Source organism: Macrosteles quadrilineatus, unplaced genomic scaffold, assembly GCF_028750875.1.
Source record: "Macrosteles quadrilineatus isolate MER2022 unplaced genomic scaffold, UCM_ALF_1.0 Scaffold_4__1_contigs__length_99947679, whole genome shotgun sequence".
NCBI classification, from domain to species: Eukaryota; Metazoa; Arthropoda; class Insecta; order Hemiptera; family Cicadellidae; genus Macrosteles; species Macrosteles quadrilineatus.
The window spans coordinates 60,432,660-60,448,996 of NW_026542597.1; the positions used below are offsets into that span (position 1 = coordinate 60,432,660).

The 16,337-nt window shown below is 32.8% G+C and overlaps 1 protein-coding gene across 5 annotated transcripts in view; it reads left to right on the forward strand.

Moving 5' to 3' along the window:
• LOC128992693 (uncharacterized) overlaps positions 1-16,337 on the forward strand; it is a 410,155-nt gene that overhangs the window by 346,605 nt on the left and 47,213 nt on the right. For 4 of the 5 annotated variants that reach the window (XM_054416401.1, XM_054416398.1, XM_054416399.1 and 1 more), the window contains 3 exons: positions 11,347-11,445; positions 12,355-12,608; positions 13,874-13,900. In XM_054416401.1, the coding sequence (XP_054272376.1) occupies positions 11,347-11,445; positions 12,355-12,608; positions 13,874-13,900 (380 nt within the window). The remainder of the gene's footprint in view (positions 1-11,346; positions 11,446-12,354; positions 12,609-13,873; positions 13,901-16,337) is intronic. The other variant, XM_054416400.1, reaches the window with a different exon arrangement.

Genomic DNA, 16,337 nt, shown 5'->3' on the forward strand with positions numbered 1-16,337 from the left:
TGCTGTTTTAAATATAAAGAATTCTGACAATAAATGCTTTCTTTGGTCAATTTTAGCAGCTTTATACCCAAGGAACTTTAATGAACATGCTGAAAGGGTCTCAAACTATACACCCTATGAAAATCAGTTGAATATGACAAACATAAAGTATCCTGTGAAAATATCTGATATAGATAAATTTGAAATACAAAATAATATAAGTGTTAATGTATTTGGAGTTGAAGGCCAGAAATGTGTATATCCATTAAGAACAACCAAACTGAATAGTAATACCCACATCGATTTATTGTTATTACAAGAAGGTCGTAAATCACATTACTGTTTAATTCGTGATTTTGATAAGTTAATGCTGCGGTCTACAAAATATGACCATAAGAAACATTTTTGCAAGTTGTGTTTGCAACATTTTTACACTAACGATATATTAGAACGCCACACAATATATTGTAAAAACTTTGATGCCCAACGAGTGGAAATGTCTAAACAAGATACATTACAATTTAAAAATTATAAATATCAACTTAAAGCCCCATATGTAATTTATGCAGATTTTGAATGTTTTATAAACTCAAACAACCATATTCCATCGGGATTTGCATTTGTCATAGTAAAAGATTCGAAAATTATTTCTGAAGAGTTATATAGTGGTGTAAATGTTATGGATGTGTTTTTCGAAAGGTTGTTTGAGACTTATGATTATATTAAAAATCAAATGGCAATATATATTCCTCTTCAAATGACTCCTGAGCAAGAGGTATCTTTCCAAAACTCAACACATTGTCATATTTGTGAAAAGCCCCTATATTTTGATAGGGTGAGAGATCATTGTCATTCATCTGGGCAATACCGTGGAGCTGCCCACAATGATTGTAATTTAAACTATAAAGTAACAAAGAAAATCCCAGTATTCTTCCATAACTTGAAAAATTACGATGGGCATTTAATAATGCAACACTTGGGAAAGTTTAATCGTAAATTAAATTGCATAGCTAAAGATATGGAAAAATATATATCATTCTCTGTAGATGATTTAGTATTTTTAGATTCATACAACTTTCTGTCCCTTCCATTATATAAATTGGCTTCCAATTTAAACACATTTAGATTCATACAAAATCCACTACTACAACGTAAAGGTGTATTTCCCTATGAATATATGACGGGACCAGATAAGTTTGCAGAGTCTCTACCCCCAATTGAGACATTTTATAGTACTCTAACTAAAGAACATATCTCTCCCAATGAATATGAACATGCTAAAAATGTATGGACACATTTTAATATAAATAATTTACAAGAATATCATGATTTATATCTTAAAACAGATGTATTGCTACTGGCTGATGTCTTTGAGACTTTTAGAGACCTGTGCTTAAAAGATTACAAACTTGACCCCGTACATATGTATTCACTTCCTGGACTTACATGGGAGGCCTGTCTTAGAATGACTGGTATAAAATTACAATTATTTCAAGATATTGACATGCATTTGTTCATAGAAAGTGCGATTAGAGGAGGAGTCAGTATGATTTCTACACGTTACGCTAAAGCAAATAATAGATATATGGGTGAACACTATGATCCCAATCAAGAGAGTGTCTATTTAATATATTTAGACTGTAACTCACTATACTCTACAGCAATGTGCGAGCCACTGCCTGTGGATGGATTCCGTTGGACTAATGAGATAGACTACAAATACAATCAAAATGATGAGTTTGGATACATTTTAGAAGTTGATTTAAAATATGATAAAAGCTTACATGATTTACATAATGACTATCCATTAGCACCTGAGAAAATGAATGGCAAATTAATACCAAATTTAAATGACAAAACTAAATATATTTTACATTATAAAGCATTACAAAAATATGAGGAATTGGGTTTGATTGTTACAAAATACCATAGAATTTTAAAATTTAGACAGTCTAAATGGCTTGCGCCCTATATTAATTTTAATATTGAAAAACGCAAATGTGCTAAAACTGATTTCGAAAAAGACTTTTACAAATTGTTAAATAATAGTCTCTTTGGTCGAACAATTATGAATCAACGAAAGTTTCGTGATATATATCTCAAGGATGAGTCACTATTAACAAAATATGTCACTAATCCAAGGTTTGACTGTAGCAAAAAGTTTGATAACAATTTACATGCTATACATTTAAATAAATTAGTTGTAAAGTTTAATAAACCAATATATTTGGGAATGACCATTTTGGATATTAGTAAAGTAATAATGTATGATTTCCATTATAATTATATGTCAAAATTTAAGAACAAAAGATTTCTTATGACAGATACAGATTCTTTAATGTATTCTATAGTTACAGAGGACTTTTATAAGGAAATAGAATGTGACTTGCACTATTTTGATACCTCTGGATATAGTAAAGACCATTTATTATACTCTGATAAAAATAAAAAAGTCACAGGCAAGTTTAAAGACGAATTAGATGGTCATATTATGTATGAATATTGTGGTTTAAGACCAAAGTTATATTCTTATATTCCTCTAAAATGGTTATATGAAGAAGACAAGCAAGTTTTAGAGGTGAAGAAAGCTAAAGGAGCTGATGGTGCTACAGTTAAACATCTCCTCAGACATCAACATTATTTGAACTGTCTTGCAACTGGGCAAGATTACTATGAGAATGTGACAAGAATTAAATCTACAAATCATCATCTTCAAACTTTGACCATGAATAAGAAAGTACTATCCTTTGACGATGACAAGAGGTTCATTCTGGAAGATGGCATCAATACCCTTGCGCTTGGTCATTATAAAATTGATCAAACATAAATTGTATGTGTAGATATATAATAAATACAAATGTTAAAAACTCCAGTCTTTCATTTATTTACCCTTACCATCCTCTTGATAGAATTGGTCAAACATAAATCTATATTTGCCATTATTCTTTGACCTTTCCTTGTCTATCACGAAAAAGCCATATTTAGTTTTATCCCAACATTGATGACAGAGATTTTTAAATTGGTCAAATGAAAAGTCATTACCAACATGATTGTGATATACATGTTTTAAATTTAAATCATCTTGTTTGAATAATATTAGAAAATTTACATTATCACGTAAATGTTTGTGTACTTTGCTGTAAGATTGACACAAGTAAAAACAGTTAATATTTTTATGTCGACCCATTGAGAAAAATTGTGTAATATTTGGACTATTTATGTCATCAAATACAACAACTGACTGTGATTTTACATCATTTGGTGTGATTTCACAGTCAGTAAACGTGTGTAATTTCACTTCATCACACAAACTAAATATTTCAATTATTTTTTTATATTTTTCTTGTTCTAAAGATTTAGATATTAAATATAAGTTTGTAAATTTTAATCCTTCCTTTCTTACAATTAAGTTATAAATTACAACCGTCTTCCCACTTCCACTTGGACCGCAAATAACACATCGAATATTAGTGGGAAATAGACCCATTTTCTTTGGTATATTTTCCTTAGTATGTACTATTTTAAATTTGTGTTTTTGTTGAATAAAAGACATTTTTTATATAATAAAAATGGTAAAAAATGTTAATAAGAAAACATGTAAAAAGGGCAAAGGTTTATTCCTAAAGCCTTACAGGGGTCGAGGGTTATTGAATACTCTTATAAATAACCTTCCATTCCCACTTCACATACCATCATATCGGTACTGTGGACCTGGAACGAATATACGTGAGAATATAGCTAAAAATGTACCTCCAAAAAATAAACTAGACTCTTATTGTAAAGAGCATGACATATTCTACATGAATAATCCAGATACCGCTGCTCGGAACAAAGCAGACATGAGATTAGCAGACTTAGCTTGGACTAGAGTAACGGCCAAGGACGCAAGTCTTGCCGAAAGAGCTGCTGCTTATGCCGTGACAAATTTGATGAAGGCAAAAGCAAAGATGGGAATGGGATTAAAATTTAATAAAAAAGACGGACAACTACAAGCTGTTAGAGGCCGCAAAAGACGTGCCTTACTTCAGGGGGGTGTACCTAAAAAACGAGCTAAAAAATCTAACACCAAGAGTAAAAGAGTGCGGAATAGTTAATTTAGACAGTTCATCTGGCACACATTGGACAGCTTATCGTAAAAATAAAGATATTGTAATTTATTTTGACCCATTTGGAATCCAACCTCCAAAAGAAGTAATTAAATATTTTGAGGGATATAAAATCTACTATACAACCGATCAAATACAAGATTTAAATAGTTCTATTTGTGGAATTTTATGTTTATCATTCATAAAAAATATTTCTTTATAAAAATGGATTCATTTACTATAACATTTTCGGGTACAGAGCCAGAGCTAAAGTCAGTATTCTTTCCTCCCATAGAATTAAATGATGATTATGTAATTGGATTGGTAGATTTTCAAAGTTATAATTCCATATTTAATGTTAAAAAACCCCTAAATACTTTAACATATTACAAAGTAGAGAAAATTACATTACCAAAAGGAGAGATCTCAGTTGATGATTTAAACCAGTTATTAAATGGAAAACTTAAAGTTATAGTAGATAAAAATGGAGAAGCATTAATTAATACTAAATCCAAACTTTTATTCAAAGGGCTTATTCCAAAATTAAATCAACTTAAAGGCAACAAATTAACCATTAGAGAAGGTGATGATGTTTTCTATTATGACCACAATGCTCCAGTTACAATAGAAATTTCTGAAGGAACATATGAGGTGGTTGAGCTTGCAAAGGAAATTCAAAAGCAAATCCCAGACTTTTTCCTTACAGCTAATAATAAAACTATGAAAGCGACACTACTTTCTAGCCACGTGTTTGATTTTACAAAACCATGTTTAGGGTCTATTTTATTAGGATTTAAAGGTGTTTCTACTCCTGGTGTTCAGTTTGAATCTACAAATAAAATAAACATTAATAATGTAAATGTGATTAGAGTAAAATGTAATATTGCAAACGGGTCCTATTTAAATGGAAACAAATCACACACCATACATAGCTTTTATCCAGAAGCTCCTCCTGGCTACAAAATTATTGAAGTTCCAAGAAATATTATATATTTTCCTGTAAATAAGAGAAGTTTAGATGTTGTCAGTATTACATTTGCCGATCAACATGACAAGGCAATTGACTTTAACGGAGAAGAAACTACAATTACTTGTCATATAAAAAAGATATGAGAATTTATAAAAATTTATCTATAAGTGTACAAAATGCTAGGTTCCTAAAATCAATAGGACTAAAGTTAAAATTTTCTATTAATAAAAATGGAAGATTTTCTAGACGTTACAGGGAAATCCCAATTCGACGATAGTGTGGTTAAAATTACAAATCACTCCTATGTTCCCCACAACACTTTAGCAATAAATAATTCTGATGAAATTCGAATATGTATTAATAATCAAGATTTGCTAACTCTCCCATGTAGGAGTTATCTGTATATTAAGGGAGAAATTGAAAATCATGATAAAGGTCATTTTATAAATAATGCATTTGCATTCTTATTTGATGAAATTAGATACGAAGTTGCAGGTAAAGAAATAGACATTGTAAGAAACCCAGGAATTTCTAGTCTTATGAAAATATTGAGCTCTTACAATAAAACAACTAAATTGACAAATGTAGCATTTGATTCTGACACGAATTTAAAAGAGTTCCATAAAGGTGGCAAGTTTAGTACATGTTTGCCATTAGAGCTGTTAATGGGTGTATTCGAGGATTTTAATAAGGTATTAGTAAATGTCAAACAAGAATTGGTGTTGAAAAGATCCAAAAATGATTTGAATTGTATATTAACAACCGCTAGTGCTCCAGCCAGTGGCACTGCTGATTTGATTCCTAAAATTACACTTAACTCAATTCAATGGATGATGCCACATGTGATACCATCAGATGGAGAGAAGTTACAATTACAAAAGATGTTATTGCAAAATAAAAATTTGCAAATTGCATTTAGAAGCTTAGAGCTGCATGAACTTCCATCATATCCCAATACCACAAGACATACATGGTCAGTAAAGACATCTTCAAGTTTGGAGAAGCCTAGATATATTATATTTGGTTTCCAAACAGCTAGGGATAATAGTGCACGAAAAAGAACTGATGAATTTGATCACTGTAAATTAAAAAATCTCAAAGTATTTTTAAACTCTGAATATTATCCTTATAGTGATTTAAATCTCGACTTTGAAAATGGAGATGTCTCTAAAGCTTATGAGATGTTTATGAGGTTTAGAGAGACTTACTATAATACTATCCCAGATCCTATGATTAGTAGGACTGAGTTTATGAAGAAATATCCACTAATTGTAATAGACTGTTCTAGACAGAACGAAACCGTGAAGGAAGGAATTGTTGATATTAAATTAGAGATTGAAACTGCAGAAAATGTGCCAGCAAATACATCTGCATATTGTTTGATAATACATGATAAAGTGTTTGAGTACAATCCTTTGTCAAATGAGATAAATAAAATGTAAATAAAAGATGAAAAACATTCAACAAGAATTGGTTGACTCTGCAAATCAAATACGAGAGAAATATAGAGCTTTAAAACGTGGCAAGTTTCTAGAGGCTGAAGAGAGGTTCCAAACATTCCAACCTTTAATAGAGCCATTACAAGAATTAAAGAAAATCACATCTATTGGCAAAACAGAGAGTCCTCGAATGGAGATACTCCCAATGACTCCATCTAGAATATCAATGATACCAAGATTACAACCATTACAGCAATCCACTCCACAGAAATTAGATTTTGGTCTTTTAGCATCAGACTATTTAGGAAATTACCTCAGTAAAAGTAGTATGACAGACACTACATATGGTATTAGACGAGAAGCAAATAAATTTTTTATTGGAAATAAGGAAGTTGATATTGCCAATGATGATGTTACAGTTGCAAATAAAACCTACAAGGGGACAAAAGGTTTGTGGCAGTTGTTAACTTTAAAAGAACCTGAGGATTATACTCAGGCTGATTTGCAAAATTATAAAGAGATTTTGGAAGCTACAAATGGACATTTAAAGAGTTACAAAGATGGTGCACCAATTTCAAGTAATAGACATACTAAATATCTTAATATAATTAAACCTCTTTTTAAATCTGTTGGTGAAGGTTTGAGACAAGTGACTGGTAATAAAATAGACTATATTTATTGGGATGATCCTAATGAGCTTATAGATAGGTTAAGACTTCTTTGGCTAAGTCGCCAAGCCGGTAACTCAGGAGTGGATAATGAAATAGATTCCATTATTGAGGAATTGAGAGAAAGTGGAATTATTTATTAAATAAAAATATGTTTATAGATAAATTTTATCGTTTATATAATCCATATAATAAGCCTGCAGAACCCAGGGCTAGTAATGAACCTACTTTAAATTTACAAGACGATAGTTGGAATTGTTTAAACCGTAAAATTGGTAATGTTAAAGATGGGGAGTTTGTAGATGATGTATCAACTTTGGGTCAGACATTAACTAGAAAAGGTGATGTATTTTTACAAGGTAAAACTAAATATGAGTTTTTAGAATCTAAGAATAAAAATTGGAATGCTAAAAAACAGAAAATTACTAATGTGGAAAAGGGTGAAAGTTTAGATGATGTGCCCACTTTACAACAGACTTTAATACGCAAAGATGGCAAATTTGTACAAGACAATAATAATTTTGAATTTTTAGAATCAGAAAATGGTGTTTGGAATGCTAAGAAACGGAAAATTACTAATGTGGAAAAGGGTGAAAGTTTAGATGATGTGCCCACTTTACAACAGACTTTAATACGAAAAGAAAATGGTAAATTTGTACAAGACGATAATAATTATGAATTTTTAGAATCAGAGAATGGTGTTTGGAATGCTAAGAAACAGAAACTTAGCAATTTGATAGAAGGTACAGATAGTAAGGATGCTGTGAATGTTTCACAAGTTCCAAAAATGGAAGCAGGCTATTGGGATTTTAATAATAAAAGGTTAGTACGTGTTAAACCTGCCGTTGATGACACTGATTGTGTTACAAAAGAACAGACTATAACTTTTGATAAAAAAGAAAAATGTTGGGATGCCAAAAAACAATATATAAGAAATCTGCCAATGGGGGAATATTTAGATGATATTTGTTTAATGTCACAAGCTATGTATTATGATGGATCAAAATTTGTATATGGAGGAAGAAAATTTAATTTGATGGAATACAATCCTGATTTATTAGTTGCCGACCCTACATCTTTGAGTGGATTTAAGTATATAGATAATAGACCATATATACCAGAAAACTATGTATTTAAAAGAATGGAAGATAATCTATTGATTGGGGCTAATGGTAATATATTTACAGTACAAGGAAAGAGTGATGTTATAAAAAATGAATGAAATTGCATACGAACTTCATAAGCCTGCAAGAAAGAATTTCATTAGAAGGTCTTTTAAAGTATTAGGTATAAACGAAACTGTACAAATAGATTTAATTGATATGCAAAACTATGCTAGAGAGAATTCTGGCAATAAATATATTTTAACTTTAATAGATACATTTTCTAAAAAAGCTTATGCTGCTCCACTAAAGAATAAGACAGGGCTGGTGGTTACAGAAGCCATTAAAACCATTCTACCAAAGGGGGTTAAAAACATTCAATCTGACAATGGAAAAGAATTTTTTAATCAATATTTTAGCAAACTAATGAAAAAATTAAATATTAATCACTATCACACATTTTCTACAACTAAGGCTGCAATTGTGGAGAGGTTTCAGAGAACTTTAAAGAATTGGTTATATAGGGAATTTAGTGCTCAGGGGAGTTATAAATGGTTGGATTTACTTCCAAAGTTAATTCGAAAATATAATAATAAGGTGCATAGATCTATAGGAATGAAGCCTAACCAAGTGAATATTAAGAACAGTAAATATGTGCATGAGAGGTTGACTTCTAAAGTAGTGCAAGTTAAAAAGCCAAGATATAAGGTAGGTGATAGTGTGAGAATTTCTAAGTATAAACATGTTTTTAGTAAAGGATATACCCCGAATTGGACAGGGGAGCTATTTACAATAGCAGAAGTAAAGAATACAAAGCCTGTGACTTATATCTTGAAAGATGAAAATGGTAATATAATCAGGGGAGGCTTCTATACAGAGGAATTGTTAAAGACCAAATATAAAGACATGTATTTGATAGAAAAGGTTATTAGGAGAAAAGGTGATTTATTATATGTCAAATGGCTTGGGTTCCCAAGTAGCCAGAATTCATGGATTTCCACTAAGGATGTCCAAGGGAGCGCGCCATGAGCTGGGAGCACGCACGAGTTCGCGTACAAACCTCGCACTGTCAAGTTGATGATTTTGAGAATATACATGTGAATGGGTGTTGGAGATGGATTTGAAATTATACAATATAGATATGGAGTTGTACATTTATATAGGCTTGTATAGGCCCAAGAGTAAGTTTAAGAGGTATATCCCAAAAGACAAAGAAATGAAAATATTAAACAACTCATACAACTAATATATATAGATAAGACAGAAATATAGACTACAACATATCAACATATCAACTAGAAAGGGGAATGTTAGATGTACTAGCAATTAGGCATGGGCGGGGAGTTGGCTCAAAAACCTCGCGCCCCAAAAAACGGCACCGACAAACTATACTACTATACATATACACATGCATGGGTCAATAATTTTTTTTTTGCTTAATATCAAATATATATAGGGAATAAGTAAGAAATAAGGTTTAACAATTATATAGGGATATTTAGGCAAAAATCAGGATTTTTGGAATTGGTGGCCAAAAAATGATCCCCATAAGAATAACATGGGAAAAATGTGCCTAAAGTGGGGTATCTTTGCTAGTTCACCACTACTGCCATGTGACTCTGTTTTAACGCATTTTTTGCATTAAACTTAAATTAGGTTAAGTATTGGTAGCATATGTTTGTAAGCTCGGCTCAGAATATGCACGTTAGTGTTGAATTCGTATGTTGGTGGTTGGTATACTGCATACGACAGCAACGTAATAATCCTAAAATCTTTTTTTCCGCAGAATACCCTTAGGCCTACAGTTTTTTCGTATCAGAAAGCTCAATTGGTCAACTGGTTATAAGAAGAGCCTCACAATCAATACACAACAACCCAATACTTCCGAAAAAAAACTAGGTTTATTGTAACACGTCTTCTCGTCTTATTACTGTCAGCTATCTCCAATCTTTATCGTCAGCCCATTCTTACTTAATGAAGACATAAAACGAGAAAAACTGCAAATCTAGTTTACTGACTCATTACCGCAAACTATAAACTCGTTACGCTTTCGCGACCGATAGTGACGGTTATCTAAGATGGCGGACGCGGGAAAATTGACGCTAAACAAATTGGCGCGCAAACTGGCGGAAGTGGATATCGGTAGCGTACGTGTCGACGTGTTAATCATAGAGGAAAGTAGTGAACAGCTGTTGATCAGCGAACGACTCAGCTGACAGTCGCTCAGTCATTTGAGGCACCGTCAATGTGAGGTTATGCGGGGTTATCTGTGAAAGCGACAGCGTCTGTAGTGTTGTGCGCATGCGTTGTAACCGCGCCGCCGCGCCGTCTGCTGTCGCTCTCTGTCAGATGTTATCTATGAATTATGGGACAAAGGTCACCCTCCCCTCCCTCGCGATAGAGAGCTACTGGTGGTCTGGGCGTGGACACTGATTTGCTATCATAGCTGGTTAGAAATCAACAAGTAAATGATGATTCATATTGTATGCGAAATATCATTGGTAAACAATTTTTTTTATTGTTTAGTCATTATAAACGAGCAATGGTGGCAGAGAACAGGTTTTATTGCCTAAAATCCAATCCTTGGACTGCAGTAATCAAATTGATCTAAAAGCAAATTGTATAGGTGGATTATAGCAATCAAATTATTTTCTTTACACTGGAATTTCTTTCCAAGATAAGTTGATAAGTTATTCTAAAAATTACCTAGAACTAGGCTGTCTTTATTTTCCAGGATGAAAAAAATAGATTTAGCCTATGTGTTGGTGTGGGCCTTCTTTTTTGAGCTAGACATAATAAATCCTGATCGACCAAGAACACCTATGGGATGAATGTCACAGCAGCTCAAAAATCTTGGTCTGAAGTAGTAGAAAATTTCCGAACATTGTTCTTGAAAATTTCTTGATTATATGGTGACTATGAATCGGAGGTAGTCTGATATTATAGTGCTTGAAGTATATTGAGCCACTCAAAATGAATGAATTTTAAACTCCTCCTTCTTACAATCACTGTTAAAATCACTGTTTGGTTTTTTACAGAATTTTACTTTTTGTACCTATTGTCAGTCGAAACATTATCACTCAAGTATTTTTCTTGTTCCAGGAGCCTGAAGTCGCCTCTCCCTTAGACAGTGACGAAGGAGAGCCTGTTCACAAACACCCTAGACTTGGCAGCAGCCCTTGGCATTCGTCCTACGATCAGGTAGGCACAAAATACTTACGGTAGTTAAAAAAACATAGAAGAATGAATTTTCTTCTTAGCAAAGCTAGTTGAAAGATGCACAACCTCATGGCATAATTTCACCTAAAGGTTTTTATTTATAAAAACAGAGCATACAGTGTTTTGCTCTCTTAGAATATTTCCTTTACTATCTATTGACTGTGGATGCTATAGTAAAATATCAGTAAGATAACATATCAAAAACATAGTTCAGTCTTCCGCTTTGTCCTTGGCATGAAGAACTGTGAAATTACACACACAGTCTTAATGCCCATGTGGACAGGCCTATTCAATATTAACACGTTCGCGGCGGCACGTCAAATGGCGGGCGTATCCCCAGTGCCCTCAGTGTCGAACAAACCCGATTGCCGCGTTTCCAATTTCGGTCTGACGAATAGCAAATAACGTGCGAGGATGTCCTGCTGTACGAGAGTCGACGTAGTTTGCTAAACACCCACAGATAGTAGCACTGCTTGGAACGTAGCCGGTCCCATTGGAATTGTATTGCCAAATGTAGGGAAAAAGACGGGACAAAAAGTAGATTTTTGAGATTGCCAGACGGGGATTTTACGGGGAAATTTACTACCAACCTACACCACAACAATACAGTATACTATTGAGCAGTGCTGTGCGAGGTTTCAAGTTTCTAGCTCTAATCCTGGCTTAAAAATAAATTATTTCGTACTGCATTGCAGCTTGGGAGCGATCGCACCCATCAGGATGGCATTAGGGTTCCGCATATGCCGCCGCGAACGTGTTAAAAGAAGAAAATAACCTAGCTATTTGTTAGGAGATGTATAACCATCGGAGAATGTGTATTAAGATAATCTTTGCATCCTTTACTCATAATTTGTTTATGTCTAAACCGTTTAAATTTACATATTTTTGCAGGATGATGATGGTGACTATTTAATGGAACAGAGCTCGTGCTCAACGAACGACATGGTTGGCCCCCAGAGCGAACTCGCCTCCTTACCCCCCACCTTCCCTACCGCAACCTCCCCTACACTCCTCGTCCGCTCTGGGACCACGGAAGAAGACTTGCTCAACGACAACTACACTTTGTACGATCGACGGCAAGGCGTCAGCGTACCACTTGACGCCGCCAGGAAACTCTTCTCCGATGAAAGTTCAATATTCACAAGGTAACTTGAATAAAGGAGTAATTAGAGTATAGTATTCCCCCATAACTTGGATGATTTGAATTTCAAGTTCTCTGGATGGTTGAAAATCAAAATTAAATAAAATAATTTTTGTATATGGGAAAGCAGCACTATTTCAGTACTGTTTGGCCACCTTTTGTATATAATGAAACCTCTTGTACTGTAAAATAATTGTTTAGTGTAATAATTCTAAACACTTCTTGGTATTTTTGGTTCACAGCAACCATCCTAACGACATTAATGTCTTATAACTTCTCATACAGTGACGATTGCAAATTGAGAAATTACACTTTAGAACTGCGTAGTTTAGAGCAAATCGTTTTTTTTTTTTAATTCAGTTGAATGAGATCCATATATATTCTATGAATGCTGTTTGTTAAGGGTGCGCTCTACCCCTTCCGTTTTTTGTAAACGCAAGGGTCCGGGGCAACCGTGTTACCGAAGGCTACACTTAATGTAGAATCAAAGTTAGGGTGGCATTTTGAAGAGGATTAAATTATCTAGATTGTTGTGGTTTCAATATGTTTAATATCGTACCATAAAGCCTACAAATCTTCTTTGAATATATATGAAAAACTGCAATTTTAAACTGCTATAATATAATAATATTATATTAATTATTATAATATATAATATAATTAGTTGTAATTCTAATTATTGAATTATTACTTTAAAATCCTAAAACCAGGGTTGCATAGATTATTCTTTGTTCTGTAAAACCCCACTCATTGTTTTTTACTACATGTACGGGTAGTTTAAAAAGGCAGTTGCCCTGAACGTCTACAAGCGCTTCTCGCGGCGCTGTTCAATGGAGCAACATAGCTACTGAAGCCCGAGTTGAGATTTCCGAGCTGAGGCAGAGCGCACCCTTAAGCAAAGTCTATACTAAGCAGGGCCCAGATTAATAATCGTTTATTATACTCATATGATTATTTACCCTTTCAGGTCAATAAGAGATCCCCAAAGTGTTCTTTTACTTTATGTTTCATGATAATTACCCATCCCAAATAGTAAAAGTGTGATCAAAAGTGCATATTAATGGTTCTTATTAAAACATCTATGCATAACAGCCCATTTGAATTTGGTGATAGAATTTAAAACTCGTTTGTTAAAAATAGCTTATTGTTTGAGTCGCTATAGGTTTTATAATTTTAAAAAAATATTATTAATATGAAGTTAGTATGTTGTTGGTAATGTTGCACTTATGAGTAGTTTGCCCAGAAACTGACTTAACTCTTTTATTCCAGTGAACCTACCTCTTTGGGGAAAAATTCGTAAGTTTCAATAGCTAATTTCCCCATTGAATGGTTTTCAAAAATCTGTTTTGAATGTTGTTTCGTATTACCTGTGATGTTCATTTAACAATTTGTCTTAAATTATGTTCACTTATTTTTATTGTCTCAGTTTTCTTGTGCTATTATAACTTTACCTTTTAACCTTTATAACCAAAACCTGCTTCTTAATTTTAAAACATTTTAGTTTTAGAGGCATATGCATTTATTTTGTTTTAACCAGCATGATGTTTGTTTTGTAAATAATTCAATTTTGTTCAAAAGTCCTACATTTAGGTTTTAATAGACAGTTTCTAATTCTTTGATACTACATTTTAAACTTCATTTTAAAGCTAAATCATGTCGTTAATTAGTTATCTAATTTAAGTTAAGCCTCAAACTCATTGACCAAACTAATTATCGAACTAACCTGTTTCAATACTGTATGTCATCATCTTGTATGCATAAAGATACTAGCACACCTAATACAATCCATTAAATGCTTTGTTTTATAACAAAATAATGTATCTTTTATTTTGTTTTATTATTTGAATTTTTATTTTCATTATCTCATTTTCTGTATTAGTTATTGAATGTAATAGTAACTTAATAGTTTTAGATAAAAACAATTAATCTAAAATTTTGATATTTGACAAAGACTAATACTTTGTTTTGTTTGTTGTAACGTAAGAAAGTAACATTATATTTTTTAGTAAAGCTTATAAAATATTAAGAGCATGTATTAAAAAAGGTTCTATATTGTGAAATATTGAGTACAGATAAACTAGTTCTACTGTTATAACTTTGATTGGTTCTCCCAATCTCAGTTTTTGAAACAATTTCATTATTTTGCTGTTTTTAATTTTGTATACAGTGTGTAAATTAAGTATGGAAACAAATCTGTATTTTTAAAACCGAAATAGATAGAAATATTCTATTTGTGGCAATAATAGTTAACAAAGATTCCGCAATTTTTCACATGAAAAATATTTTTTTACCACCCTAACAGGGTAGGTGGTAGGGGGTGACTTATTTTTTTCAAATAGCAACCCCTATTGAGTGACCCCTCATTTTGAAGGGTTTGTCAAAAGAAACACAATGACGCAAATCCGAGGTGAATATCTCACTCCTAGCTAACATGGCGGATATTCCAAAATGGGCTTTTTTTTACAAAAATTAAATTTTTCATTACCCACCATTTAGGCTAGGGGTGAAATATCTACCTCGGGTTTGCGTCATTCTTTTTCTTTTAACAAACCCTTCAAAATGAGGGGTCACTCAATAGGGGTTGTTGTTGAAAAAAATAAGTCACTCCCACCCCCCTACCCTGTTAAAGGGGTTGAAAAAATATTGTTGATTAAAAAAATTGCGGAACCTATGTTAACAATCAATTCCACAAACAGAATATTTCTATCTATTTCGGTTTTAAAAATACAGATTTCTTTCCATTATTTGTGAAATTGGTGCTTTTCACGTACAATAAATCAAATTTTGGAATATCCGCCATTTGGGCTAGGAGTGAGATATTCACCTCGGATTTGCGTCATTGTGTTTCTTTTGACAAACTCTTCAAAATGAGGGGTCACTCAATAGGGGTTGCTATTTGAAAAAAATAAGTCACCCCCTACCACCTACCCTGTTAGGGGGGTAAAAAAATATTTTTCATGTGAAAAATTGCGGAATCTTTGTTAACTATTATTGCCACAAATAGAATATTTCTATCTATTTCGGTTTTAAAAATACAGATTTGTTTCCATACTTAATTTACACACTGTATACAAAGTATTTTTTTCTTGCAATGAAATTGAATTTTTCAAATTTTTAACCTGTTGGGTATGGTAGTACATAATCTTTTTCTGTGTATCCTGTTTGTGGATTTAACACTCTGCAACGTGATCAGAATCTAGACTGATAACATAATTTATATGGAGGTGGGTGGTGGGAGGAACCTATTGTTTCTACATCCAGCTAATTCACATTTCACTATTTTAACTGAGACAAGAATATTAACAATAAATTAACACTGTTATAAAGATGTGTCAACCTCCTAAGGTTGTGGTTATAATGAGCAGCATCACACTCTTTAAGGGTGATTTAATGGGGTAGTATATGGATGAGTTGTAAAGTGAATCAGTATTTGTTTTTTAATTTACATTCTGTAAGCGCGGCAAGTGAAAAGCAAAGCCGGAAAGTGAGATGGGTACAGCTGTTTACCTATTTGTAAGATTACCTTCATGGCTGAAGAACCAAACTATTTCCTCATAATCGTATAAGGCCGAACAATTTTCAAACTGTGCGTTTTCAAACATAGCAATCGAAAAATTAGGTGAACAAATTTTGAAAGTGTACTCAGCGTACTACTATGTCTTCGTAGTATAATACAAGCGTCTTAATTTACTTTTTTAGACAAATCGTCAATTCATAGTATAAACATACTCCC